Genomic DNA, 26,839 nt, shown 5'->3' with positions numbered 1-26,839 from the left:
GAGTGCCTTAGGTATCGTTGCTTGTGGCCTCTCTACTAATGATTAGAAAAGACAATAGGGCTTGAGCAACAAAGGTCTGTATTACAACTGATGGATGAACATCTTGCACACTTTATATCTCGTTGATGAATCATGTGACGAAGTCTGAGAGCATCTTCCTCTTTCCTTACCTAAGTCTAAGAAGCATTTCTACTAATAATTCTGAGTGTATATTTCTGATGAAGTGAAGCTTGAATTCTCAAGTGAGTTGAATAAAGGAATTAATAGAGATGAGTATACTATTCTCATGTCGAGCCTCTTAATACAGTTTGGAAGGCATGACACATCAAGGTGTCTGAAGTACTACATAATAACATTTGGGCATGGAAAGCAATGATGTACTTTATGGGTTGATGTTACCGTCAAAGGCCTCCAATGATAGGAGACAGAAGTTGGTCGAAATCGACTCCTCTTCGATGTCCTTGGTAAATGGCGACTGACCTGAGGTAGGGTTAGTCGACCCTTCTCCCTTGGATTATTAGAATTTTTATAGCATTTCTTCCAAGTACTAGTATATTTATCATAGTTGGATCCTTAAGAAATTATTTGTTGAATCGACCAATTGGGTTTAGGATTCAAGTAGAACAGAGTGGTAGTATGGCAGTTCGTTAAATTTCATAGTTGGGGAATGGAGATGCTTACTTGATCGATCGTTCAACGGGCCTCGAGCGCTCCTGAGATATTGGTATTATATTTGGTGAAGGAACCCCGATAGGCGTCAGTGCCGGTATCAATTGAGCTGCTGACCGCGATTGAGGTGGTGGCATTGCTTATTGAGTTAGTTAGGGCAAGAGCAGAGCAATAGCTTGCATCATATGCATTAGCATTTGCACCTGTTGTGTGAGGTTTATGAATGCTTTAATAGGGACGAGTATGTGACTCGGGGTTACCCCTGGGTCATTGAAAGGACACTAGTATCATTTCAGCATTCGCATCGAGGTGAATGCATCTATGTGTAGAAAGAGTGGCTACTACCCCCTTGAGTGAAAGTACTATAGATCGGGAGGAGAGCCTCCTCGCTAAAGCATTTATTGAGAGGGTTGGTAGATAGATGTTCCTACAATCTTTTAGTGCTAAAATATTAAGGAACATATCGTTGATGCCCTGGTTAGCTCGATGTGGTTCAGATCCGTATGCATAGGGTTGTCTAAGGTATCTCCGAGGTGAAAATGATGAGCTCCTAATATGCCATCTATATGAAGTTCAATGTTGAGAGATGTTTCTCGATCCGATCCCTTCGATGCTCAAGTTAATAACACGATATGTCTGAATACAGGTGCGAGTAATTTCCGAATGTTCCTTTTCTGTGTTAAAAATGAGCTTTTATACCTAGTTATAAAAAGAAGAAAACTTATGATTATTTTTATGAAAAACTTATAATTATCTTTTTTTTATCATAAATGATAATAATAAAATAGTGATAAATGATATTAAGAAAGTTTTATCTTCGCCTCTTTCTCCTATATGTTGGATGATTAATTGATAGTGTATCCCTCATCATTAAGTATTAGTCTAAATTCTATGAAGATTTAGTATAAATATTTATGAGGGGGTAGGAATCAAGACTAGTAATCTCAGTACTAGTCAAAATTTGACTCGGTATATGGATCTATCGAGTATAAATATATCGATACATACCTCTTAAAAAAAAACATATTGAGTGCATACCATGTGTCCTATTATAAAAAAGGTATAGAGTCTGTGTCGAGATGGTACACGTTCTATACCGATAATATCGTTCGATTCTTTCTGATTCAAACCCCATAAATATTGCAATAGCAAACATGGGTCGGAATCATAGTATTGAATCAAACTCAATTGTCATGCATTCTAAATTAATGTTTAGGATAGTAATTTATGTCATATTTTTCAGAAATGAAGATACCATTATACGTCTATCTGGGACGCTGCTTCCTTTTATACATATAAGAGAGAGAACAAACGACAAGGAAACGCTTCGAAAGAGAAATGTTGCCGGTCTCATGCAAGCCTTGCCGTTCCGTTATCCACCTAATTCATGCGTCAGGTGCGCCCCCCCGGTGAGGTGGATCGTCCGTCTCTGACCCATGTCCCTTCCCAGAACATCTACCCGTTTCCACTTTGGCAAGAGAGACCGGGCCCACCTGGGTGACCGACGCAGGGACGGGAAAGGCCAGAAATCTAGGAGAATGAAGTAGAAGCCCGCTTGATGTAGACCACGTGTTCGACCCAGACCGATCGCCGCCGTCCATCGGTCCCTGGGCCTTCTTACTTCTGGAAGCGTCGGTGTTCCGGAGATTGGCATACATTGCTTCGAGGACGCGGGTACGTTTCATTTCATGTGGTGGTACCGCCCGATCACCGTCCCTTATATTCTCCCCACTTCTTCGTTTTGCCCTTGCCGTTACCGATCGTAACAAACTCGATTCCCTGTGAGAAGTGGAGTCAGAAGCATACGAGAACTATTCCTTCGTTCCTCGCTGCTCTCCCCAACGAAGAAGAAGGAAAGATTCCACTCCCTCTCTCTGTTCGAAGGAGAGACATGGGGGACGAGAGCACGAACATAGGAGAGGCGGAGGCCGATGAGAGCGGCGGCGAGAGGGGGAGGAATAAGCAGCCGGTCGAGAGGGTCGCGTTCTACAAGCTGCTGTCCTTCGCGGATGCGTGGGACACCGTCCTCATGACGACAGGGACGATCGGCGCGATCGGCAGCGGATTGGCGATGCCGATCATGACCTTCATCTTCGCCGAGGTCATCAACATCTTCGGGGTCGCCGACCGCGAATCCATCGTCCGTGAGGTCTCCAAGGTGCGCCATAGCCTCCATCTTTGCGTTGATAGTATTCCGAGCTACGATGCAATCGAGTAACCCATTATTCTTTTGCGTCTGATCGTTCTTTCATGGACACTATCATGGAAAGAATACGATTTATCCATATGGTTTTGCGTGTGCTTTCATTTAGAACTGGGAGAGATTGAACTTCTACAATGATGATAAATTTAAGTTATCTTTTAGCTAGTCTTAATAAATATCTTCATTAGATGATCACAAATCTCATAAATCCATATTATTATGAAAGGATCCAAACTATCTTTATAGGGTTTAACATCTCCTCCCACATGTCAAATGTAGATGTATGACGCAAGTTTAAATGATCTGATACCATGATAAGGAATTAGATTGGATGATCATAAATCCTAAAATCTTAAACTATTAAAAAATAAGGAATATATATTTATGACTCTTAACATTTCTCATGTCTTGAGAACGTATACGAGATTCTATGACAAATATATGGAGAATAGATTTCAAATTTTTTTTAAATTTTTAATCTAACAGAGTAACAGCTATCTGAAGGCATTGATTTATTATGTTGTCACTTCGTTGTAGACTATACTCTAATTTTGGAGTATTTTTGGTCAGGTGGTTCTAAAGTTCGTTTATTTGGCAGCTGGATCAGGAGTTGCTTCCTTCTTACGTAAGCGAATTCACGCCTTCATGCCATTTGCATCACTGCATCAGCATGCATAGCTTCACATACATAATGTTACTTAAAACGACGATAAAGCACAAAACATTGTTAATTTGAACATCAAGTAGCTTAGTCCAGATAACTTCAACCAAGACCCGTTATCGATACTCTTTTACATATCATATACTCATGACACTTATACATACACATACGTGTGTGTGTATATATATATATATATACACACACACACAAACAATACATGCATTCATGTATGTATATGCAAAACATACAACGATACATGCATATGTTTTAATGTACATGAATAAACACATATATACACACAATATATGTGCTTCGATAAGTCTATTATAAAAAAATACAAAGAGAAATGATTTAGAGATGGTGTTAGTATGGTCAGTAGAGTCTTTGCACAATTAAGTTTTCTCTATGTAATTATAACTTTTCTAAACACTCAATATTATAAACCCCTATGTAATTATGAGAAATATGAAATAATTCCATATGTGATGTGTTCGTTTAAAGTTCATGTACTCATATTCCATATAAATTTTCATACATTTTTTTTAAAGAATCTTTTGTTTAATTAAAGGTAAAATGGTGAGAAGCGTCACTTCCCTAACTTGAAGTGAGATATTTACTCTAGCAAAATTGGTAAGGTTATGTATAATAATTTTTATATTTCTATTGATAAAGGGAAAGTTAATACACTAAGTTGTTGTACCAAAAATAAAAAAATCAGATACTCTTGATCTTTGACTCCGAGGGACACCACTCGTTCCATTTAACCAATTGAGAACCTTCAACTTATTATATTTAAAGCTTTCCTCTTTAGTTATTTTGGAAACTTCTAAGATAACAATATACTATACTTCTTATACAAGGCGTGTCTTGTTAGGGGGTAGGCTTGGCTTGGCTTGGCTCTACTAGGAGCTTCGGACTTTAGAGTGGAGGTCGGGTCGAGGTTAACACTTATGATAGGTGTCGGGTTTCCAAGGGAAGGGGGGATTAAGTCAGAGTTGAAAAAGCTAATACTGGAGTAAAACCAAATATATAAACTGTAAAATGTCCTGTTTAGAACGATAAGATGTCCGGAGATATCTCATATCAAAAACACATCCTAGATTCAAAATATAGCACATTTGTGTAGATGAATTTGAAGATTTATCGATGAGATCTGATCCATATTCCATCCATGTCTGAGTGTATGAGGAAGTAAGGAGCTGTTAAAACAACTAAGAGCTAATTACATATTATTCTCTGCAATTAGTTATCCTTAGTATCTCGGTCCTTATACTTTCAAAGGTTACATTTAGATTTGTATACTTATTAATAAAATATTTAGCTCTATTGCTCCAACAAAACCCTTATCTCTTTCTTAATTTTTAACCTTGTATAAGGATCTCAATATTTTACTTTCCTAAATATAAGGATTCCAATATAATTTTTAAAAGTATAAAAATTAAGATGTTAAAGATAATTAATTACTAACTAATTACATAAAATAATATGTAATTAGCCATCTTTTTAATATTTATACTTTGAGAAGGTATACGTTATAAAGTGTCCATTTTTATCTTTAATGATGTATTCTTTGTCAGCATCCAAACAATCCTGATAAAAAAAAAAACTATCATATTCAAGGATATGTTAGAAAAGACATAAGTTAATAGTGTTAAAAGTTCTATTCTTATATTGTGCTTGATTAGTACCTAATAGAGTTGAACAAAAATCATTTGTCATGACAGTCATTTTGCACAATAAAGAGTAAGGTCAACCATTTCAAAATATGTGACCATTATAATTGAGACATAGAAACCAAAGAGAAATACCAATAGGACTCCTTTACCCCTTTTTTTTTTTTGCACTTGTCCCTCAATTAACCAATAGTCATGAGGCTAATGGGAGAAGAGTTTGAAGTTGCAGTGCACCTGGTTGGCTAGTCATAATAATTATAAATAAATGCACATTCGCAGAAGATGTGAGGAGAGTCAGAGAAAAGTTTAGACAAATGTTCAATTGAAAGTGCATGATTCTATTTAAAGAAAAATAAAGGTTTGGTAATCTATTCCTAAATAATTTTTATATAAATAATTTAACTTTACAAGAAACCCCAAGCCCCACATCACCTTCCATCCTAACAAACTTTTCTCGATGTGGTGAAGATTGTTTCACATGTAAAACTAAGCACCGCTAGAGGACAATGAGCCTTTAGGAGCATAAGGCCATATCCAACTATCAGGTGTGACATGATATTTGAATAAGTTTAATCTAACCAACAAGGGCTGAAAATGATCTTTAAGTAAGTTGCAATTTACAAAAAAGAAGAGGAAATAAGATCATCTACAAAGGAAACATTAGCTATTTCATTCAGACTAATGTAAGTTGGCCACCAAACCAGAGAAAGATTATCAAACCAAGGGTTATCCCAAATTTTAGTGTTATTCCATTGCTAATTAGCTTACAAAAGCCTCTCATAAGTCCCAAAGTGTTAAAGAAAGATTTTTTTCGAGTCCAAGAGAGATTTCTTTTAAGAAAAATACCAGAGATTTAATTGATCATATTTGGGAATAAGAATGCGGGCCCAAAACAGTTTTTATTATTGAGAATAGGGAGAATTCTTTTAACATAAAGAGTTTTTTTTTTTCATAACAAAAAGTTCTTGGATACCAAGGTCACCAACATCTTTAGGGCTGGAAATGGTCTCCCAATTGATAAGGTGGATTTTATGATCATCCTCCTTATCATTCTAGAAGACACCATATGAAAGTTTTACAAGTCTATTATGGATCTTTTTATAATATCCTCCTTATCATGTCACAAAAAGTCACATGGATTTTTCACACATCATTTTATAATATTTTTTGTCAATACAATGTATAAGATAATTAATCTTATTTTTCAACAAAGTACTTGCTTGTATAATGCCAAAAAAGACCACTGGCTTGGTCACACGAATCTTGACAATATCTGCTACATTGATTTGAAGATGTCTGGATCAACTAACAAGTATGTTGTACCATTTACCTTCCAATTATAAATTTCTGAAACTATTGGTCGTGATTGACGCCTAATTTGTTGCTGAATATATCTAAAGAATGAGATAGTTTCTCAGCTGTTTGATTAGGTCTATAATTAGCCTTTTTTACTGAATCAGGGCAATTGATGTATCATTTTGTGTGGACTAGAAGGATTGATGTCTTTTGATACATGATATTCATTCCAAATTTTTTCATAATACATCATGAAACAATTGTTCCCCCTACACCTAAAATTCTCGCCTAAATATAGTGAACTTTTTTTGGTGACAGAGGTGGCTTGCTGGATGATAACCGGAGAAAGGCAGGCAACACGAATCCGTGGTTTGTACTTGAAAGCAATACTAAGACAGGAAATTGGATTCTTTGATAATGAAACATCTACTGGTGAAGTGATTGGTAGAATGTCCGGAGATACAATACTTATTCAAGATGCTATAGGTGAGAAGGTACGTATCGAATTTTTTTCTTAATATGAAGCCCTAATATCTCCATAACGAGGTGGTAATATCTCAACAATTTAGCCTCAAGCTATATGGATATTATACCATCATTGAGACTCAATGTAAAAAAAGTCGTACTTGATTAAGATCTTCTTATAACTCCTTTTAAAATGCATTTCGATTGTAAAGCTATCTTTTAATCTGCATGGACAAATTGTATATGAAACATGTTGTAGGTTATTTCTTACAGAATCTTAAGAATTGATGCATTCATTATCTTGACATATGCAAGTCCCTTTCTCAAGATCAAGTTATATGTTGACATCTGCTGTAATCATTATCTTCCTAAGAATCACTTTATCTGTCTTTTTCAGGTTGGAAAATGTCTGCAATTAGCTGCAACCTTCTTCGGTAGTTTTGTCGTTGCATTTACCAAAGGTTGGCTTCTGTCACTTGTCCTGATAGCGAGTTTACCTCTCACCGTCATTGCCGGTGCCGCCATGTCATTGATAATATTCAGATCATCAACCCGCGGCCAAAAGGCATATGCTGAAGCCGGCATTGTTGTCGAACACACAGTCGGATCCATCAGAACAGTACGTAAAGATTCTCTGCTGCATTCCGCATTTAAGGTGAAGCTGTTTATAATCCTTGTTTGAATGAATCTCAGGTTGCAGCTTTCAATGGTGAGAAGCAAGCAATCGACGATTACAAGCAGCTCATCAAGAAAGCATATGGAGCTGTTGTCCAAGAAGGGATCGCTGCTGGGGTGGGAATCGGTTGCGTTCTAATGTTCATTTTCTGCAACTACGGTCTGGCTGTATGGTACGGTGCCAAGCTCATCATCGAGAAAGGATACATAGGAGCAGATGTTTTCAATTGCATGGTGACTGTCACGACTGGTGCAATGTAAGTCACATCCTCGGCACCAGTTTGTTTTTGCAGGAAAAATAACTATGAATTAGGCTCATTTCTCTTGTCTTCTCTCGATTTATTTGCTTCACCAGGTCTTTAGGTCAGGCATCGCCATGTCTGACCGCGTTCTCGGCAGGCCAAGCTGCAGCGTACAAAATGTTCGAGACGATCAATCGAAAGCCCGAGATCGACGTCTACGACACGAGTGGGATCGTGCTGGAAGATATCAAGGGCGACGTTGAGTTAAAAGATGTACGATTCAGCTACCCAGCGAGGCCTGACCAGTTGATATTTAATAGCTTCTCCTTGTTCGTACCAAGTGGCACCACCATGGCTTTAGTTGGAGAGAGCGGCAGCGGGAAGTCAACTGTGATCAGCCTGGTGGAGAGGTTCTACGATCCCCAGGCCGGTCAAGTACTGATCGATGGCATTGATCTGAAAGAGCTGAGGCTGAAATGGGTGAGGGAACGGATTGGACTCGTCAGCCAAGAGCCTGTCTTGTTCACCACCACTATTAGAGAGAACATCGCCTACGGAAAGGAAGGTGCAACAGCTGAAGAGATCCAGAGAGCAGCTAAGCTCGCTAATGCTGCAAGGTTCATCGACAAGATGCCAAACGTAACCCGCAGAACACCTACCCACCAACATGTGACCAAATGCTCATCTTCTTAGTTCATTCCCGTCTCCTGCAGGGGCTTGACACCATGGTCGGCGAGCATGGCACGCAACTCTCGGGTGGGCAGAAGCAGAGGATAGCGATCGCAAGAGTCATTCTGAAGAACCCTAAGATCTTACTTCTTGATGAAGCAACAAGCGCATTGGACGCTGAGTCGGAGCGGATAGTGCAGGAGGCGTTGGAGACGGTCATGACGAATAGAACCACTATCGTCGTCGCCCATCGCCTGAGCACCATCAAGAATGCCGATACGATCTCGGTCGTGTCTCGTGGAGAACTCGTCGAACAAGGTACGTGGAAACAGAAACCTCTCGGAAATCTGTAGCTTCACAGATCTGGATAACTGCAACATCGACACATGCAGGTTCACATGCTGAGTTGATCAAGGATCCTTATGGCTCCTACTCCCAGTTAATACGGCTGCAAGAGTTCCATGAGCAAGAGGAAGAATCAATGATTCCAGAGTCTGATGCCATGGATTTGAGTTATATAAGACGGTCCGGGAGCAGTAATTTGTCCTCCAGGAGATCCGTCGGCAGACGTTCATCATCACTCGGACGTAGCCGCAGAAACTCCATGCAGGGTTCCCGCCCAGAAGGAGACAGACTCGACGAAGAGGGTGCCGACGAGGACGAGATGGACAAAAAAGCTTCTGTTAGAAGACTGGCTTATCTGAACAAGCCCGAGACGCCTGTGCTTGTGTTGGGATCCATAGTAGCTGCCATAAATGGCGTCATTTTCCCAGTGTTCGGGATTGTTATTTCAAGCGTGCTCAAGACTTTCTACGAACCCCCAGATGAACTCCGCAAGGACTCCAAGTTTTGGGCAGTGATGTTTGTTCTTCTCGGAGTGGTCACTTTCCTTGTGTTGCCGGCGCAGCACTACCTCTTTGGAGTGGCTGGTGGGAAGCTGATCGAACGAGTACGTTTCTTGTCGTTCGAAAGGCTGGTGCACCAAGAGATCGGCTGGTTTGACAAGCCTTCCAATACCAGGTTTGACTTAGCCATGCTTTGAGTCTCGGTAGTACGTCACTCCATATCCAATACCCACAAACATTTCACTCATGTGCTTCTCTTTGCAGCGGGCAAATCGGCGCGAGGTTGTCAGCAGATGCTTCGACCGTGCGAAAGCTTGTCGGAGATTCCTTGTCCCTTGTAGTCCAGAACATCGCAACATGTATCGCAGGGCTTGCGATAGCACTGTTAGCAAACTGGAAGTTGGGGCTCATAGTCCTCGTCCTGCTACCTTTGTTAAGTCTGCAGGAATATGCTCAGATGAAGTTTCTTCGTGGATTCAGTGAAGATGCAAAGGTGATGTCCAGCACCCCGCTTCTCTCTCTCTCTCTCTCTTCATGAATTCTTTAGCAAACTGTGTGCTGCAGAAAATGTACGAAGAAGCAAGTCAAGTGGCAAGCGATGCGGTCGCCAGCATCCGTACCGTGGCTTCGTTCTGTGGAGAGCAGAATGTCATGGATGCTTACCTTAGGAAATGCGAAGCTCCCATGAGAAATGGAGAGAGGCAAGGGATCATATGCGGCTTGGGCTACAGTTTCTCGTTCATTGCTCTGTACTGCACGTATGCTCTCTGCTTCTACATAGGAGCTCGGTTTGTGCACGACGCCCAAGCAAACTTCGCCCAGGTGTTTAGGGTAAGTGGTGAATCTTTCTTTCTTCATATCGTGTATTCCTTTTCTTATTCTTCTTCTCTTATTCTTTCTTTCCAATGGCAGGTGTTCTTTGCGCTAACCTTGGCAGCCCTTGGAGTTTCGCAATCAAGCACAGCTGCTAGCGATATCAACAACGCCCGGGATAGTGCTCGTTCTATCTTTGCCATTTTGGACCGGCAGTCGAAGATCGATTCGAGCACCGACGAGGGCGAGGTGTTGCAGAACGTGAGAGGAGACATCAAGTTCCACCATGTCAGCTTCAGATATCCATCCCGTCCTCACGTGCAAATCTTTAGAGACTTGTGCTTGAGTATCCCCGCCGGAAAGGTAGAATCCATCAGCTTTACTGGAGAGGTCACCTTCTTCTTCTTCTTCTTCTTCTTCTTCTTATTGTTGTTGTTGTTGTTCTTCTTCTTGGTATTCTGCAGACTGTGGCGCTCGTCGGCGAGAGCGGCAGCGGGAAATCCACGGTCATTGCGCTCCTGGAGAGGTTCTACGATCCTGAAGCGGGCACAATCTCTTTGGATGGGATGGACATTGCGAAGCTGAAGGTGAGCTGGGTGAGGCAACAGATGGGCTTGGTGAGCCAGGAGCCGGTGCTGTTCAACGGCACTATACGAACCAACATAGAGTACGGAAAGCAAGGACCAGCGTCGGAAGAGGAGCTAGTGGCGGCAGCGGAGGCCGCCGGCGCGCACAGGTTCATCTCGGGCTTACCGCAGGGGTACGATACGAGCGTGGGCGAGCGAGGGGTGCAGCTGTCGGGCGGGCAGAAGCAGCGGATCGCCATCGCCAGGGCGGTCCTTAAGGACCCGAGGGTGCTGCTGCTGGATGAGGCGACGAGCGCGCTGGACGCCGAGTCGGAGCGCGTGGTGCAGGAGGCGTTGGACCGCGTCATGGTCGGGAGGACCGCCGTGATAGTCGCTCATCGGTTGTCGACCATCAGAGGAGCTGAGACGATCGCCGTGGTGAAGAACGGCGTCGTGGCCGAGAGAGGGCGACACGATACGTTGATGGGGATCCAGAACGGCATCTACGCTTCTCTTGTTGCACTGCAAACTAGTTCCACGTGAGGAGTAGGAGGAGAATGCTGTGGTGGTTACGATTGATTGTTCGACAAAGTCATCTCAATTGGCAGGTTGGATCCAATGGGTATGCAAATACCTTTTTAATTGTATTGCAATTTGTTTCGCCTCCAAAATGACTTCAATTAAAATATTTATTGTATTAGCATAAAATAAAAAATCACTGAAAACATGCAGAAGACAAATACCAGTTCAAAAAAATAAGATTGGAATTTGTTCCATTAAAGTTTTTCTTTTTATATGCTCTTGCATTTAGAAGACCATGATATGATTAATCTATCTCGTTATTCATCCCAAGGGAGCATTTCCCAACACTGGGAGAAAAACATATGCCCGCTACTGTCCATACAGTAGAAACCGCGTCAACAGCACAATACCACCGTACAAGTATAAGAGGGTGAGCTTGTTGAAAAAAAAAAAAAAAAAAAAAAATATATATATATATATATATATATATATATATATATATATATATACATACAGAGAAACCAAAGCAACTATCAGTTTCTATTGCTACCATTCAAAACCAAAAAGTAAACCAAGCGACCAACAGTTTTAAGCTGGGTTGGACAGACCTAAACATATCTTGTATCCTATTCAGGACAAGATTCCATGCACTAGTAGCCTGTCAAAGGCAACAAGGTTACTGTTTAAGATTCACCAAACCACGAAGTTTATTGTAAATGAGTCATCAAGAAAAGCACAGATAATTGGCCCATGCACATCACAGTAGCAGCTACCTGTGTGTGTGTGTGTCTGAGAGAGAGAGAGAGAGAGAGAGAGACTAGAAAAAGGAACACAAGAATGTATATAAAAAAAATGGATGTGACAGCATTTTGGTTATATAGCATACAGCCAAAGAGAGGTTAGCTTCTAATATTGGTGCCGAGAAATACTATTGATCTCCAGTTAATGCATCATTCATTTGCACTGAGAAGAAACAAAAATTTGATAATAGAAATAGTATGCAAAAGACATGCAATTCTGAGGGGTGGAGTCTGCTTAAGCACGGTAGAGTCAATAGAGCATGACATTGCTAATCCCATGGACAACGGATGAATAAAACCACCCGTCTAAAGATTGGGTTTTCTTTACAGTACTAACCCCAAATATTAGATGCTTTGTATGACTGCAGTTATGGATAAGTTAATTGGATCATGTGTAACCATGGAAGAAGGCTACCAAATAGCTCAAAACTAGGAGTCATGGATAATTTAATCGGACCATGTGCAAACCAAAGAGCTCAAAACTAAATCAACACCATGATAACAAAACTGTAAATGAGCGGCAGATTGTGCTTACCCATATACCAATGCAATATTCTGCTCATGCATTTTTCTTGCTATCAGAATGTGACAAATGGTGATCAATTGATTGCAATTGGCTCCGCAGGTTTTGGTTGTCCTCTAAGAGGCGGTCATATTCAAGAAGTAACCCTTCAGATTGTTTTCTCAGAGCTATGGCATTAGCCTCTGCCATCTTTACCTCTTTCATTCTTTCTTCTGAAGCCAATTTTAATTGCTGTATCTCTTCATTGAGACTCGTGATCTTTTCTTCACGTCCTTTTATCTCATCTAATTTCCCACTTTTCGCTTCTTCTAATAATCTGTTCTGCTTCATTGCAGCCTCCATGCTCTTTCTTAACCCACGCCACTCTCTTATGTAATGGTGAAGACGGTCAATGATTAGAGCAAGAAACAACGAATATCCTGCAAGAAAAAGAGAAAGATTTCCATTTTCAGAGAGAACAAATGAAAAAACCATATTTGCATCAGTTCTAGCATTTAAAATAGAGCAGAAAAAATCCTGACATTCAATGAACATATTTAAAGTAAAAAATGTACGATAATATTGCTTGGTCTCCATCCAAGAATTCCTAATTTTCGGCTAGTGCCTCACTTTTCAACTGTATATGACCATCAAAAAAGCTAAACTGCAGGCTACAATAAAGTTTGTCAAAACAGAAAACAACCAAAATTAACATGATCATAATTTATTAGTCAAGCTTAGTTTGCCTGCATTATATCTCTTGGATCGAATATAAGAGTTTAGATATTCCACTGTAGGGGCAATATTACAGGGGTTATGCATGCTAGATCCTCCCTTGTGAGGCTGTGAATGACTTGTACAAAGGATTGAGGTGTTTCCATGAATATATATATAATGGTTCTGAAAAGTTTCTGATCATGATTAGCACATGATGCGTTTGCAATATTAGAGTGTTTGTATTAATAATAATGCTGAATTGTTATAATATCCTTTATGATCGTCCATTTCTTATCGTGATACACATGAAGACCTGTAGAATGATAAGATTTTGCATTCAAGCAATCTTCTCAATATTAGAAGGTAATATGTGAACATTACAGTAGAATATGAAAAATAAAATATTGTTTAAGTGTGTACTGATTGATACTTTCCAGCCCCTACACAATAATTAAGGTTCATTTTGATTAAGCCTGACTGAGGCTAAGTACTAATATGTTCAGTTTAACAGGCGCCAAAACACATGAGCATTTAGAATAGAAGCATATATAATTTGTGCCAATGAGAATGATGGTCCTATCCCATAAACAGTGATAATTAGAATACTGTAACAGTCTTTTGGTAGGGCATTGGGTACATATTAAGCCTTAGTGCAACAGTAGGAAGCTCCTTTACGACCTAGAAGACCAGGGTTCACGTCACGGAAATAGCTTTTTTAAATATTTAAAAGTATAACTGCATATATTGACGTTCCCGCGACCCTGCATTGGCGGGATCCCACTGAGTATGCACTTTCTTTTTGTTTTGGTATGGCACGATGGCACAAAGTTCGATGTGACATGAACTGGTCGAGCCATGCCCATTCCACTAGTTCCTGTTGAGATCATATCCGTTTAATACAAGGGACCAACCAATCTTGTAATACTTGAGTGCCTGAGTTTGTTCACTAATCCAAGAGATTCGAACTATCTTAGACTCACCAGCAAACTATACAATCTATAGAGTGGAGTAAGCTCACTGATCAGAGGTCAAAGTTATACACACATGAATACACTTATTAATTTCTACCTAAATTATAGAAGTAAATAGCACACAAACTATAGAGCAGAAAGGATAACAAAAGGTACAGTGAAGATTAGAAGGAAGAAAACTGCTTCTACAATGAAAAGGAAAAAGGAGAATAAATTAGAAAGGACACTGCCACCAGCAATTAGCAAACATCAACTTAGCACATTTGCTGCTCTATTACCAACACAAACCTATATTTAAGGTGAATTGTACTCTGATACTCTTACAAGAGAATATACCTTTTGCTGCTTGTTTTAGTTTCTATATTATCAACTAAGAAGAAATTCAGAGAATAACCTAGGCCTTCACGGGGTCACTTAAAGCTAATCATGTCATTCTTGAAGGCTTCAAGATGCTAGGGTGGGTTGTAATATTTTTCTTCCATGGTGTAGTTTGCCAAGATGCAATTAATCTCTTCAGGTTCAAAATCTTGATTGGCCCTTCTTTGGGCTTGTGGCGAATACTAACTACTATTGGAGACTCTGCAAAATGGAGGAGAACATTGTTGGTATAGCTTGTATAATCTTTGGTAATGTTCGGATCATTGACAATCCCTCGTGCACATAAGTGCAATCACCAGTTACATTGATGTCCAACTGGTTTTAGGTGTTGTCAATCAAAACTTTAGGTGGGCTCTCTGGGCAACCTTGTCATGCATGGACAATAAGTTTGTCATTGATCAGCAGGCAGTAGCATAAGAAAATAACTTCTTTAATTATGCCAATGGAGACTCATACAAGAAGTGATTAGCATCGTAATAAACATCCAACTCTTTGTAGCTAGACAAGGAGATAGATAGCAAGGCATGATGGATGGACACAATAGTGGTAAAGTCATAGTAGAGTGTCAAAAAAGATCCCAAAGGAAAAGTAATAAGAAAAAGTTTGGCAGAACAGGGAGAAAAAGGGGAGAAGAGAAAGACAGCAATGGAAGAAGATAAACTGAGAAATAAAAGCTTTATTATCCTTTACATGATGCACTTAAGAGCTGATACTACCCTCCACAAAATCCCTCTATATATATAATTCTTAAAACACAAGCATCATAGAAAAATGACTAACCTATCCTATGCTATACGCATATTAGGACTTTCAGACACTATAAAGATCCTTCAAAATAGCCAATAAAAATAAAAGTATTGCTACAAAAAGTTTCTTATTGGCTTCCCTATCCATCTTCTCCAAATATAATGATGACTTACTTGGGTCTCCTATTATATAATTTGGGGCTGCTATTGGTCGCCAGACCTGGTTGCATCAAAAGATATTCTAAGTAGGATTCATGTTAAAACTCTTGAAATTTATTGATCCCAACTTACTCTATCAAATCATTATAGGAGATGATACACATATACGTGAAGAGGTTTCATATAAATTTGACCAGGACGTGACATCAAGCCCCCTCAAAATGATCATTCAAGGATCTAACAGAATCAAGTTAGCTCTATAGTTGAATCAAAGGGCTAAATACTATCTTTATTTGGCCGGTACTACCACGAGATGATCGGGGTTAATATATGGAGGCTCTGTCGATGATGTCAATTGACTCATTATCGTATCCAATCCATCATTGAAGATGAAGATTAAGTCGTTGTTGTATGCATCATAGCATTGCCAAGACCACTTAGTAGTCAGGATCACTCAACTAAGATGGTTTGAGACTGGAATAGGTCCAACGAAGTCTCGACCTCATATGCTAGTTTGTGTTCTGCCCTAACCAGAATTCTCGATCGCCGGCGTTGGCGGACAAGCAATTTGACGAGACACATGTTGAAGTCAAAGAAGAAATCCAGACAATACTACTCAAGCAGGAGACAACCAAAAGCCCTAAACGAGAGAAAGAAGGAGAAGAGCTCTGCACCCATGAGGGAAGCCTCGAGAAAGTGCCGGCTATGGAGGACCTGATCGGTGGGGGTGAGGGCGCCGATCTGGTCGGATCGGCTCCAGATCTTGGACATGCTGTAAAGGCTGGATCCGAGAACCACGAGACCTGTGGCGGCAATGGTCCTCACCACGAGGGGGCCACGTCCGCGCTTGAGGCGGTCGAGGCCGAGCAGGGCTAGCTTGCGGAGCGGGGTGTTGAAGAGGAGCACCCCCACCACGGCCACCTCCGCGAGCAGCAGCGCGAACAGCAACTGGATCATCGGGGCCTCCTCCTCTACCACAACCCGACGATGACCTACCGCGAGACGAACAGAACGAGCTATGATTCAGACGATTGCGAGGTATTTAATTTGGCCACTATTGATGGCTTTTGACAGTGTCGGCAAAAGAATTACATATTTTTATTATTATTTTAATAGAGTTTTTATTTTTTATCATTTTAAATATAATTATTTTGAGATACATTTTGAAATTTGAAATTTAGTCGGGAAAAAATTTCAAAAACATATCAACTTTTTACCTTTTTTTTCCCGTAAAATTCCTCCTTTTGATTTATTTTCGTATAACGTTATTTATTTTTTAAAAGATAAGATCATCTTTCACCACCATCTAATAGTTTTTATTGTTTGAAGAGATAAACAAAAAATAAATACAAAGAAAGAGACAAATGATCGCGGAAGAGGGCGAGGAAACAAGAATAGCATGAGCCACGAATATCCGATTAACTCGTATACTGTGAGAGGGTGAGGGTAATGCATAGAGACAACGAACGAGGTACGGAGGTAGTGATCGATGAATTAAAAGTTAAGATAATATGATCGTTCAGAAAATAAAAGATGTTTTTTTAAAAAAATACTAAAAAATCTTTTTTTGAAGAATTTGCCCATTTAGTTACTGATTTTTTCAATATATTTAGCATAAAAGATATACTTCTATATTAAACTTTATTCATTCACTTTTAATGTGGGAATAAGTTGGGGTATTACATCTGATGTGAATAATACTGGATACATTTGTTTTACTAAGTATTCTTTCTTTGAATAATAGAAGAGAAATAAAGCTGCAGCTTGCCGGAAACTGCTCGCTCTTCATCTTTGCCATCAGACTGTTTAGAGACCATGATTTGCCTGCAGCCAGAAAGAGTAATGACACCAAATGATCTCTCATCTTTCCCAACTCTCCTTTAAGCTCGTCAAAAAATGCTGCGTTTGCCTCTACCGAAAAGAAAACATGGAACAGATAGAAGAAAGCTAACGTGGATAGATGAGAGATCCGAGTAGGCTGTACTATTCCTCCCCTTCAAGGCTTAGGCTCCTTTCCTTCCGATACAAGTCTTGTTTAACGTTTAGGTACCCCACAGATCACAAAACACACCGAGTCAGGGCAAGCAAAGAACATTACAAGCTGTGCATCGGCATGGATATAAGCTGAGACCTCTGATCTCCATCTGCTGCAGACTAACAAGTAGAAGAAAGGGAAACACCAGCCTTCTTCTACCCTCGGAACCATGGCACTGAAGCCCGTGGCGTCCCTTCTTCTCTTCCTCAACTTCTGCATGTACGTCATCGTCACTGCCATCGGAGGATGGGCCATCAACGTCGCCATAAATCGCGGCTTCATCATAGGTACAACACCTCGTTCAGATCAACCCTAAGACCGACCTCGCCATTGCTGATCCGTTGTCTCGAGTCTTGCAGGTCCTGAACTCGCCCTCCCAGCTCACTTCGCCCCGGTATACTTTCCCATCGGCAACTTCGCCACTGGCTTCTTCGTCGTGTTCGCTTTGATCGCTGGCACGGTCGGCGCCACATCCGCCATCGCCGGATTCAACCACATCCGATTCTGGAACTACGACAGCATGCAGCCTGCGGCGTCTTCTGCTGTCACTGCATGGCTTCTCACGCTTCTTGCGATGGGGTAATGGCAAACGCTACGCATGGCAATACTTGACCCGTGGATGCCTACTTAATTCGATCACATTTGGTTGCAGTTTGGCCTGCAAGGAGATCGTTCTGGAGGGAAGAAATGCACGCCTGGTAAGAAATGACAATCTTCACATCTTTCTATGAACGCATTACTTTAAGGAAGAGTGTGTGCCGCTTTGCAGAGAACCATGGAGGCTTTCCTGATCATTCTATCAGTGACACAGTTGGTGTACATTCTTGTGATTCATGGGGGTTCATCTACACGTCAAGCAAGTGCAAGGAGTTGATATGATCCATTTCTATCCCTTGATGTATCTATTTGTGTGTTTCCCATCAAGAAGAAGAAGAAGAAGAAGAAGAAGAAGAAGAAGAAGAAGAAGAAGAAGAAGAAGAAGAAGAAGCTGGCTTGCTATTGTGGGATCTTTGTTGTGTAATTGTAGATTTGCTGGGCGTGCACACATTTGACTGTTGTCGTTAATCTGATCTTATTTCAAAAGAAGGGTGTTTTGATTTCGGTATTTCAAAAGAAGCTGTAAATAAAGCATTAACTAAGCAACTAATTCAAGTATTAATCAAACAAAAATAATTATCTAATTAATTTTAAAAATAAAAGTAATTAGCTGATTAGATAGCAAATGACATTATAATATGAAAGATTAAATATCTTTATCAAAAATGCATTAAAATAAATAGCACGCAAATGCTTAGAATTATAGTGACAAGTGTGAGCATTTTTTATGCACCATTTAATATTGTCAAGATGTTTACGCAAGTATAAAACCTTACAATATTCTAAGCACTTGCGTGCTAATTCGCATTAAGCAACACGAAAACATTACTTATTTCTGCAAGAATTTATTTGCGCCTTTTGGTTGGTTTGTCAACGCTACATATGGATACCGTGAGCGGGTACAAACGACGCAGTCTTCGTCAACGCGTAGTTGGATCCCTCTACATAAACACAGGCTTGCATGCAATTGATTTCACCAACATCAAAGCACAGAATAATTTTCTGCATTTGCTGCGAACAAGCATGGCTTCTGCATTCAACCTACTGCTCTTCTTTCTCGTCTGTAGCATCTTTTGCAGCACTTGGCCGACAGCCTCCGGTGGCGTTCCAGACCATGCAGTGGTGGAGAAGTTCGAGAGGTGGATGGCCAAGTATGGGCGCGCCTACAAGAACATGATCGAGAAGTCGTACCGCCTCGGTGTGTTCGCCAAGAACTTGAAGTACGTGGACGCCTTCAGCAAATCCGGCCGACGCAACTACACCATCGGCCTTAACCAGTTCGCAGACCTCACCAACGAAGAATTCATGGCGACCCACACTGGACTCAGGCGACCCAACGCCGCCTCCAAGCCACCGGCCTCACCCTGCTCGTACCAGAACGTGACCGGTGTTCCCAGTAGCGTCGACTGGCGGAGACGAGGTGCAGTATCTCCGGTGAAGTACCAAGGTTCCTGTGGTAAGCCGATATCAACTCTGCTCTCGATATATATCGAATCGAGCTTGATCGCTTTGTAACCAAAACAGGATCTTGCTGGGCGTTCTCCAGTGTAGCTGCGATAGAAGGAATCACCAAGATCAAGAAGATGAAGTTGATGGATCTGTCGGAGCAAGAGCTCGTCGACTGCGTCTCCTCCAATTTCGGCTGCAACGGTGGGTGGATGAACAACGCCTTCGCCTTCGTCGTCTTAACGGGAGGCATCACCACCGAAGCCAAGTACCCGTACGTAGGATACCAGCGAGGCTGCGACTTCGAGAAGCTCTCGCATCACGCGGCCTCCATCGCCGGATACCAAGACGTCCCGGCGAACGACGAGGGAGCACTCATGGCGGCGGTGTCGCACCAACCTGTGTCGGTAGCCATCGATGCCGGTGGACTCGACTTCCAGTTGTACACAGGTGGGATCTTTAGCGGGCCTTGTGGGACTGACCTTAACCATGCGGTCACTGTTGTGGGATACGGGAAAGATGGGCGTGGGATCAAGTATTGGATAGCGAAGAATTCATGGAGCAGCAATTGGGGTGACCATGGTTACATACTGATGAAGAAGGATGTCGCCGCGAAGGAAGGACTCTGTGGTATCGCCATGGCTGCTTCTTACCCAACCGTGTGAGATACAGAAGAGCTATGTCACGCCCAACCTTATCTAATTATGGACTCTGTATTTTACCTTTTGAATAAAGCTATGAATATGTAGTGGCAAAAATCATTTATGTTGAGAATTTGGATCCAAAAAGAGGAGATGGAAAGTCAAACATAAATAGAATAACTAAAAATAATATTAATATTTTTAATTTATGATTAAAGACTACTTCATTGATGAAAGATACCTCTCTATCAATACTCTATGATGCATTGCTCTCATAAAAAATAAAAATCATCCTCCTTTTTAGACTCATGATATTTAAAATACTATATGTATTATCTATATCAAGTAACTTAAATTAATTAAGCTGTGGCATCTCTTAGATCAATAAAACTTTTGTTAACATTATGTTAGTAGCCTCATATGGATATATGTTAACGGTTAATGTTTCATCTTTATAAGACTCATCTTTCCAAATTTTTTAATTTGTGTTTGTTAATGCTTTCACAATCTACAGTAAAAATACTAAAAATGTATCCCTTGTGGTACTATGATATTCATATCCACCACAATTGGTGCCATCTGTCACATCCTCCTCTTCGAAGGCGACGACGAGTAGACAAGCATAAGCGATAGGAAAAGAGAGTAAATGCAATAGGTAATATTCATAATCTATTTTGTTGGCGATCGAAGATGGTGGAGATGATAGTTTGTTGGCGATCGAAGAAGGTTGGTAGAGGACAAAGATATATTTTTGTCAAAGTGATAAAAAAAGATGTACCCCTTGTTACTATTCATAATCTCTTAAAAACTTAATAAAAAATATTTTACTATTCACAATACTAGCTTTCCCCGTCGCCGCTCTAGGTTAATGAAACTGATGTAGAAGATGAAACTACAGAATATATATAATCCTAAAATTATTAAACCATTATAACAAGTGTCAAAAATTATTTCTCACATCTTTCTCATCAATCTTCAATTTATCATATTTCATCATTTATTATTTTTTTATTATCAATCTTCTTTGATTAAGAAGAGAAGAGAAGGAGGAGAAGAAGAAAAAGATAAAAGATGAAAGAAAAGAAAAGAAAAAAAAAAGATTTTAGATAAAGAGTAAAAAAGTTTAATTAAAATTAAATTATAAATTGAGAGCATATATATTTATTTTTAAAAAATAGTTTAACAAATATCTAAAAAAATTAATATAAGATTATAAATAATAATAAAAACTATAAATAAAAAATATAAAAAGCCCAATATTAAAAACTATTTTTAGGTAAAATGTTCAAACAGAAGTGATTTAGCACGTGACCTCAAAATCCCAACCAATCATATGCCATTTGGGGTTGCTTAAACCGAGGTGTTGGGAGATTTGAACTTTGTGAAGGAAGCCTTGGAGAGAACCAGATACTGTCTCCATGATGGCAATTAAAGAGGAAGAAGAAGAAGACAACATGGGAATCTCCCCGCTTTCCACTTTGCTTCACGACGGAACTCTGTCCCCATCGCCCCCATCCTCGTCAGAGCGCAGTGCTCCTCTTCTCTCCGCTATAAGCCCCCAAATCCTATCTCTTTTTATCTTCCAAACGCCCATTGCTCATTGGCCCCCTCGCTTCAATCCACGGCCCCTCATCAAACCCCTCCTCGTCTTCCCCCCACCTCCCCCGTCCCATCTCATCCCATCATGCCGTCAGGTGCGAAGAAGAGGAAAGCCGCACGCCGCAAGAAGGAGATGGGACAGGGCGCCCACGCTCCCCATTCCCCGACCTCCCCTCCCGCTCCTCCTTCTCCTTCAGGTAGTACTCGTCCTTTCCCTCTTTTGCTCTGTCCCCGTCCCCCTCCTCTTTTCTAGTGTTTCCCCGGCCACTCTGCTCATCTCTGTGCTCTCTCGTCAACGTAACAGGCGGCGGTGACGGCCACGGCCACCACCGCGAGGAGGACAGCGCCAGCAGCGGTGAAGAAGATGCTGCCGATCGTGAGACCGCCGTGGTCAAGAGGGAGGAGGCAGCCGCGCCTGTATCGAAAGAGGTTCAAGAAGTGAGCGTGGAGGTGGCACCCGTGCCTGCATCGGAAGAGGCCCAAGAAGTGGGTGTCAACTTGGTACGGGATGGAGCTCCAGAGGCAGGCGTCGTAGCGGATTTTCCGGCGGTTGTTCCTGTCGATGGGTCTTCTTCCGCGAAAGAGGAGGTCATGGAGGTTGCCCAGCCTGCGGCCGATCCTTCCAAGACCTCGATCGATGTGGACTCCTTGTCACATGGAACTGAACAGAAGCCAGTCACTGTCCTCAACAATTTGGTCAGCCAAGTGCCTCGTGAGAACACCGAGCTATGCCGTGGGACAGCCGATTCTGAGGCGAGTACCACGAACGCCGATCTCCGTCCTCTGTTACTGTTAGCATATTGTTTTTCGCTAACTGCTAAATGTTTTATGGGGATCGATTGGATTGACCTATCAGGTTTCAGTAACACTACTAGAGCGCCGAGCCACCTGGTGGAATTGCTGTGGATTATTTGATGTTCTTACAGGATCCAGAGAAAATAGCAGGTTAACAAATTGTTGACTGTTATCCTTTTGTTTTTATTCCTTACAGATTAACTTATCTCTGCATTAGTCTTCTTCCACCTGATGAAAGTGTTTGTGAAATTGCTTCTCCTCTAGTTGGTTCATGAAGTTTATCTCTTTTTTTCTCTCTATCTTGGACTATGTTTTAGTTGCTCAGAGTGTGTTGAGGATTAACAAATCATATAGGATTAGGACAGAGATAGGAAAGATACTATTGGAAACGGTTACTTACCAAAGTAACCATGTAGGTGTGACTTCTGAAGTACAATATTGAGGTTACTGAAGATGGGGTGGTCTCTTTCATGGCTTTGATCCTATCCTACAATGTCTTGGGTCTTTGTGCTTACAATCCCTTTATAGATATTTGTGGTCTTGTGATTTAGAGATAGGGCATTCTATAATGTAGTATATATCTAATATTTGGGTTTCTTAAGAGACATCGGTTTTGGTGAAAACTGAGTTTCTTTGTTGGGTTAGGAAACACCATTTTTATATTTAGCTCCATCATAATTGAAGCTCCTGATCATTGGCTGTTGACATATGCCTATCAGCCAAGCCGCATAATCTTGTGTTTTGTGTTGAGTGATTGCCTAGTCCTCTCTTGACTCGTCACCCTATTCTTTGTATATGGTTTCCTTGCTACAACACACAAGATGACAGAATATTTCATGAGCTGTTTCAAATGTACACTTTTCTGCACAGAAGGGGTTACATAAGATTAAAGGTATTGCTTAAAATACTCATGTTAGAAGGAAAAGAACAGGATTTGTGTGGCAAACCAATGGCTGAGAAGAATACAACTTCTCATATATAGGCAATGGTCTCATATATGTCCTTTTTTTAAATTCCAATTAATTTATTCTGTACTATCTTTTTTTTTAATTCATAAATTACACTGAAGTGTACAATTATATCTTAACTGCCCCTGCAATTTACTCTTGGAGAGGTGATATCTGTAGGCACTAAATTAGATAAATTACCTTATATCATTCTTTGTTGATGTACTCACTGTTCTTTTATTTAGTGGCAAATTTGATTCACAAACATAAGAAATTAGTCATTTATTTTTAGTTGGACATCATCATCTTATTTTTTTGAGATTTTTCAGTATAACATCATATCTTATAGGTGTTTTTTTTAAGAACCACCTTCTTTTGAGTATTTACAATCAACCCCAAAGGAACACCTATAATTTGAAGTGCACTTCCTGGTGAGAAACTTGGTAAGTGAGCCTGCAGTTTTAACCCTTCTATTTCTTTCTTGAATTGAACATGAAGTTATTCAATAGCTCCACCTCTATCACGCAATGGCATGCCTTGGTGGTTCACTTGTTGATGGTATTGCTCCTTGCTAGTGACGCACGGAATGATTTCATGCAAATAGGCACCATCTTCTTCATGCATGTGGCGGGATGGAGTGGGACCTTCATGTAGAGCTGGAATAGCTTGATATTTTCACATAAATGTATTGAAGGAGTGCTGGACGTTGAGGAGATCAAAGACACTGAGGACAAGGCCAGTGTGCTTGTAGGCATGGTGGAGAAGCCATGATGAGGTCAAAGCAGCAATTGTAGCTTGGATGAGGAACATAATGGTGGATAGTGAGGAGAATGAGGGCAAACGATTTAGCTAGTATGCCCATAGGCATGATGGAGGCAGAGCATGCCAGTGCCCAGAATTGCAATGCAACGATAATGCACCTGCAACATAATGCAACTATATGGGCCAACAAGAATCTAGTTAAATATTAACATAAGTTAGTCATCTACTAACACTGTTGAAATGGATTAAGTTAACAAGAGCATGCCTGATTCTTTGACCTAATTTTGCACTAGCTTCTTTTATAATGATGATTGGGCTGCCAAATGTGCTTAATAAGCACTGAAGGCATTAATCTTTAGTTTCCATTATATGGAATGAAATCCATTGTGGCAATTGATGTTGATATCCTCCATAAACTACTTTAGTACCATTATGGAAGTTTTGATTGCCATGGTATCAAGAGTTTCTTCACCGCTATATGTGCAACACTTCGATTAGTCCCACATCGAAAGTGGACTAAGATTAAGATTGACTTATAAAGGTTCGATGAGTACACTACTATTAACTTTAACAGCTTACCATAATAATTAGGATATTTTGAGATAAGGAATGTTGAGCATGTAAAGATTTACAAAATTAATAGCTTTAAAAGAGGATAAGATAAGGAAAAATCATTTAAGATAGTAAGATCATGTTTAATGCTGTGGTTACAAGTGGGTCGATTAAAATAAATGGTGTATGGAGGGGTAGAGGGAGACCAAAAAAGTTTACCATAAACTATATTGTTTAATGTTCTTAATTTAGCTAGATATGTTATGTTACACAGAGCTCAATTGTAGAAAAAGATCCATATGTCTATAATTGGGATATTTTGACTTGTTATTGTTACATTAGATTTCCAAGTTGCCATACACTTTTAGCTCGAGGATTATTACAGTTTAAACTTGCTAAAAAATGTGTGAATGTTAACCTTGTTAATTTCATGATTTGATTTGTTTGTTATATATGATATGTTTGAGGATAGGTTGCTGTATGGACTTGAAATGGTTTGTGAATTGCCCTAGAAATTATACAATAATTTGTGTGATGTTACCGCTTAAGTTAAATTTATGATTTTCTCATTAATTCTAATGTTTTTCTTATCTCTTTTGACCTGATTATTTGGAGCTGCTGATACCAATTTGAAGCTACCTGAACTGCCAAAACTACAAACATGTAGGATAAGTTAAATCGAAGTTTTCGTCTCAGCCAAAAAGGTCCAACATTCACAGTGAAATTTACTCTACAAATTAGCTTCTAACGTTTAAGGCCCAAGAAAACAACTATTTCATATGCTTAGGCTAAATGCTATTGATTTTACTTAATAATTTTCTGGTCTGATAAGTTGTTGGTTATATCCAGTAATTGCATCCAACCCATATTAACTTCCAATGGGATGTAATTCGAGATTATATTTGGTTTGTTCAGAAGATGCACATTAAATGTCAGAAAATGGAGTGTTTTTTTTTCTGGGATTGTTTAGGGTTGCAATATATAAATTGGTGCCATCTCTGCTGATCTCAATGATTTGACTATTCCCTACTGTCTCTAAATCGTTTTACTTTGTTTTCCAATCGACAACTTTGACTACTTGTCTGCATTTTTATTCCTTATCAGATAATAAAACTTGTTCTTGATATCCTAGATGACATTTTTTTTGTCATCATATTCATGCTGTGATACAGATTACTTTTGTGTCTGTTACTAAATTTGCTGTTCATATTTGGTTTACAAGATAAATTGCTTACGTTTCTCTTTTCACCCTATTATGTTTCTCCGATTTGGCCCTGTAGCAGGACATGATGATGCAAAAAGGAGACATGAATAAGAACTGCTTCAGGATGCCTTATTCTTCAATGCTTATAAGAGTATGTGCTGCACAAAGGTACTTCAATGTCGGCAACCCGACACAATGGCACGATACAATTCCTTTGTTCTGACGTATGGATGTCGTGTAGCAGTAGCTGCTATCGGTTCTTTTTCATTGGTACATGTGAAACCTTACCATTTGTTATCTTGTTTATAGTCTTCTTTTTATGCCAAAAGTTTGCTTGTTGAGTCTTGGCAGTCACAATTCAATCGGAATTTGTTCTCGTCTTCTGTATGTTAGTAAAAGCTTGATTTGAATCATGTGTGACATATTCTTTGGTCATGTTTTACTAACTTAGGCTTCATTAGAACTTTTAAGCTGATTTTATTTTATTACCTTCTATTATTATTTTTTGGAGGAAAGAGTGAAAAGAGTTGTCTCCACCTTGTTTTCATTCAAATTATAAAGCGCATTCTAATAGATCTAAGGCATTGAATTCCTTGAAGTGCATCACATCACTTTGATCTCTCTGGAATCATTGTTATGACCTGCATCATATGTTGAATACATTTGTAGGAGATATGTGGTGAACAAGA

At 40.1% G+C, this 26,839-nt stretch overlaps 5 protein-coding genes across 6 annotated transcripts; 4 read left to right on the top strand and 1 right to left on the bottom strand.

Moving 5' to 3' along the window:
* Positions 1–2,460: 2,460 nt before the first annotated feature.
* LOC135613440 (ABC transporter B family member 9-like) lies at positions 2,461–11,427 on the top strand. Its single transcript, XM_065110472.1, has 12 exons — positions 2,461–2,827; positions 3,443–3,497; positions 6,821–6,996; positions 7,365–7,586; positions 7,661–7,899; positions 7,998–8,523; positions 8,598–8,871; positions 8,946–9,573; positions 9,663–9,891; positions 9,963–10,229; positions 10,311–10,574; positions 10,676–11,427. Exons 1-12 carry the CDS (start codon positions 2,561–2,563, stop codon positions 11,318–11,320), a joined length of 3,792 nt encoding a protein of 1,263 aa, XP_064966544.1. The 5' UTR covers positions 2,461–2,560; the 3' UTR covers positions 11,321–11,427.
* Positions 11,428–12,344: 917 nt separating this feature from the next.
* Positions 12,345–16,612, bottom strand: LOC135609921 (uncharacterized). The gene is made up of 2 exons (XM_065103734.1): positions 16,247–16,612; positions 12,345–13,041 (listed from the first exon to the last, which is right to left on the bottom strand). The coding sequence occupies exons 1-2, from the start codon at positions 16,527–16,529 to the stop codon at positions 12,659–12,661; spliced, it is 666 nt and encodes a 221-aa protein (XP_064959806.1). The 5' UTR covers positions 16,530–16,612; the 3' UTR covers positions 12,345–12,658.
* Positions 16,613–17,667: 1,055 nt separating this feature from the next.
* Positions 17,668–18,725, top strand: LOC103976504 (membrane protein PM19L). The gene is made up of 4 exons (XM_009391728.3): positions 17,668–17,894; positions 17,967–18,186; positions 18,260–18,305; positions 18,377–18,725. Exons 1-4 carry the CDS (start codon positions 17,777–17,779, stop codon positions 18,479–18,481), a joined length of 489 nt encoding a protein of 162 aa, XP_009390003.2. The 5' UTR covers positions 17,668–17,776; the 3' UTR covers positions 18,482–18,725.
* Positions 18,726–19,199: 474 nt separating this feature from the next.
* Positions 19,200–20,431, top strand: LOC135613431 (ervatamin-B-like). The gene is made up of 2 exons (XM_065110461.1): positions 19,200–19,660; positions 19,729–20,431. Exons 1-2 carry the CDS (start codon positions 19,228–19,230, stop codon positions 20,313–20,315), a joined length of 1,020 nt encoding a protein of 339 aa, XP_064966533.1. The 5' UTR covers positions 19,200–19,227; the 3' UTR covers positions 20,316–20,431.
* Positions 20,432–21,778: 1,347 nt separating this feature from the next.
* On the top strand, positions 21,779–26,563 carry LOC103976502 (uncharacterized). Of its 2 annotated transcripts, none has more exons than XM_009391725.3 (4): positions 21,779–22,087; positions 22,195–22,643; positions 22,747–22,835; positions 26,227–26,563. In XM_009391725.3, the coding sequence occupies exons 1-4, from the start codon at positions 21,976–21,978 to the stop codon at positions 26,234–26,236; spliced, it is 660 nt and encodes a 219-aa protein (XP_009390000.2). In that variant the 5' UTR covers positions 21,779–21,975; the 3' UTR covers positions 26,237–26,563. The 2 variants fall into 2 exon arrangements, with proteins under 2 accessions (XP_009390000.2, XP_009390001.2); XM_009391726.3 differs by having other exon boundaries at positions 21,780–22,087; positions 26,230–26,563.
* Positions 26,564–26,839: the final 276 nt, after the last annotated feature.

Source organism: Musa acuminata, chromosome BXJ1-2 (genome assembly GCF_036884655.1).
Source record: "Musa acuminata AAA Group cultivar baxijiao chromosome BXJ1-2, Cavendish_Baxijiao_AAA, whole genome shotgun sequence".
Lineage (NCBI taxonomy): Eukaryota > Viridiplantae > Streptophyta > Magnoliopsida > Zingiberales > Musaceae > Musa > Musa acuminata.
The sequence above is the reverse complement of the archived record's forward strand: the minus strand, read 5'-3'. Positions and strand labels throughout refer to the sequence as shown.

Excerpts from the sequence above, each read along its gene's own strand:
- LOC135613440 (XM_065110472.1), top strand. The coding sequence starts at position 2,561 with ATGGGGGACGAGAGCACGAACATAGGAGAGGCGGAGGCCGATGAGAGC. Across the intron at positions 2,828-3,442 it reads TCGTCCGTGAGGTCTCCAAG|GTGGTTCTAAAGTTCGTTTA; the intron begins GTGCGCCATAGC and ends ATTTTTGGTCAG. Across the intron at positions 10,230-10,310 it reads ACTTCGCCCAGGTGTTTAGG|GTGTTCTTTGCGCTAACCTT; the intron begins GTAAGTGGTGAA and ends TTCCAATGGCAG.
- LOC103976504 (XM_009391728.3), top strand. The coding sequence starts at position 17,777 with ATGGCACTGAAGCCCGTGGCGTCCCTTCTTCTCTTCCTCAACTTCTGC. Across the intron at positions 17,895-17,966 it reads AAATCGCGGCTTCATCATAG|GTCCTGAACTCGCCCTCCCA; the intron begins GTACAACACCTC and ends CGAGTCTTGCAG. Across the intron at positions 18,306-18,376 it reads AGGGAAGAAATGCACGCCTG|AGAACCATGGAGGCTTTCCT; the intron begins GTAAGAAATGAC and ends GCCGCTTTGCAG.
- LOC135609921 (XM_065103734.1), bottom strand. The coding sequence starts at position 16,529 with ATGATCCAGTTGCTGTTCGCGCTGCTGCTCGCGGAGGTGGCCGTGGTG. Across the intron at positions 13,042-16,246 it reads TCTCGAGGCTTCCCTCATGG|GATATTCGTTGTTTCTTGCT; the intron begins GTGCAGAGCTCT and ends TTTTTCTTGCAG.
- LOC135613431 (XM_065110461.1), top strand. The coding sequence starts at position 19,228 with ATGGCTTCTGCATTCAACCTACTGCTCTTCTTTCTCGTCTGTAGCATC. Across the intron at positions 19,661-19,728 it reads GAAGTACCAAGGTTCCTGTG|GATCTTGCTGGGCGTTCTCC; the intron begins GTAAGCCGATAT and ends TAACCAAAACAG.
- LOC103976502 (XM_009391725.3), top strand. The coding sequence starts at position 21,976 with ATGCCGTCAGGTGCGAAGAAGAGGAAAGCCGCACGCCGCAAGAAGGAG. Across the intron at positions 22,088-22,194 it reads CGCTCCTCCTTCTCCTTCAG|GCGGCGGTGACGGCCACGGC; the intron begins GTAGTACTCGTC and ends TCAACGTAACAG. Across the intron at positions 22,644-22,746 it reads GTGGGACAGCCGATTCTGAG|GTTTCAGTAACACTACTAGA; the intron begins GCGAGTACCACG and ends TTGACCTATCAG.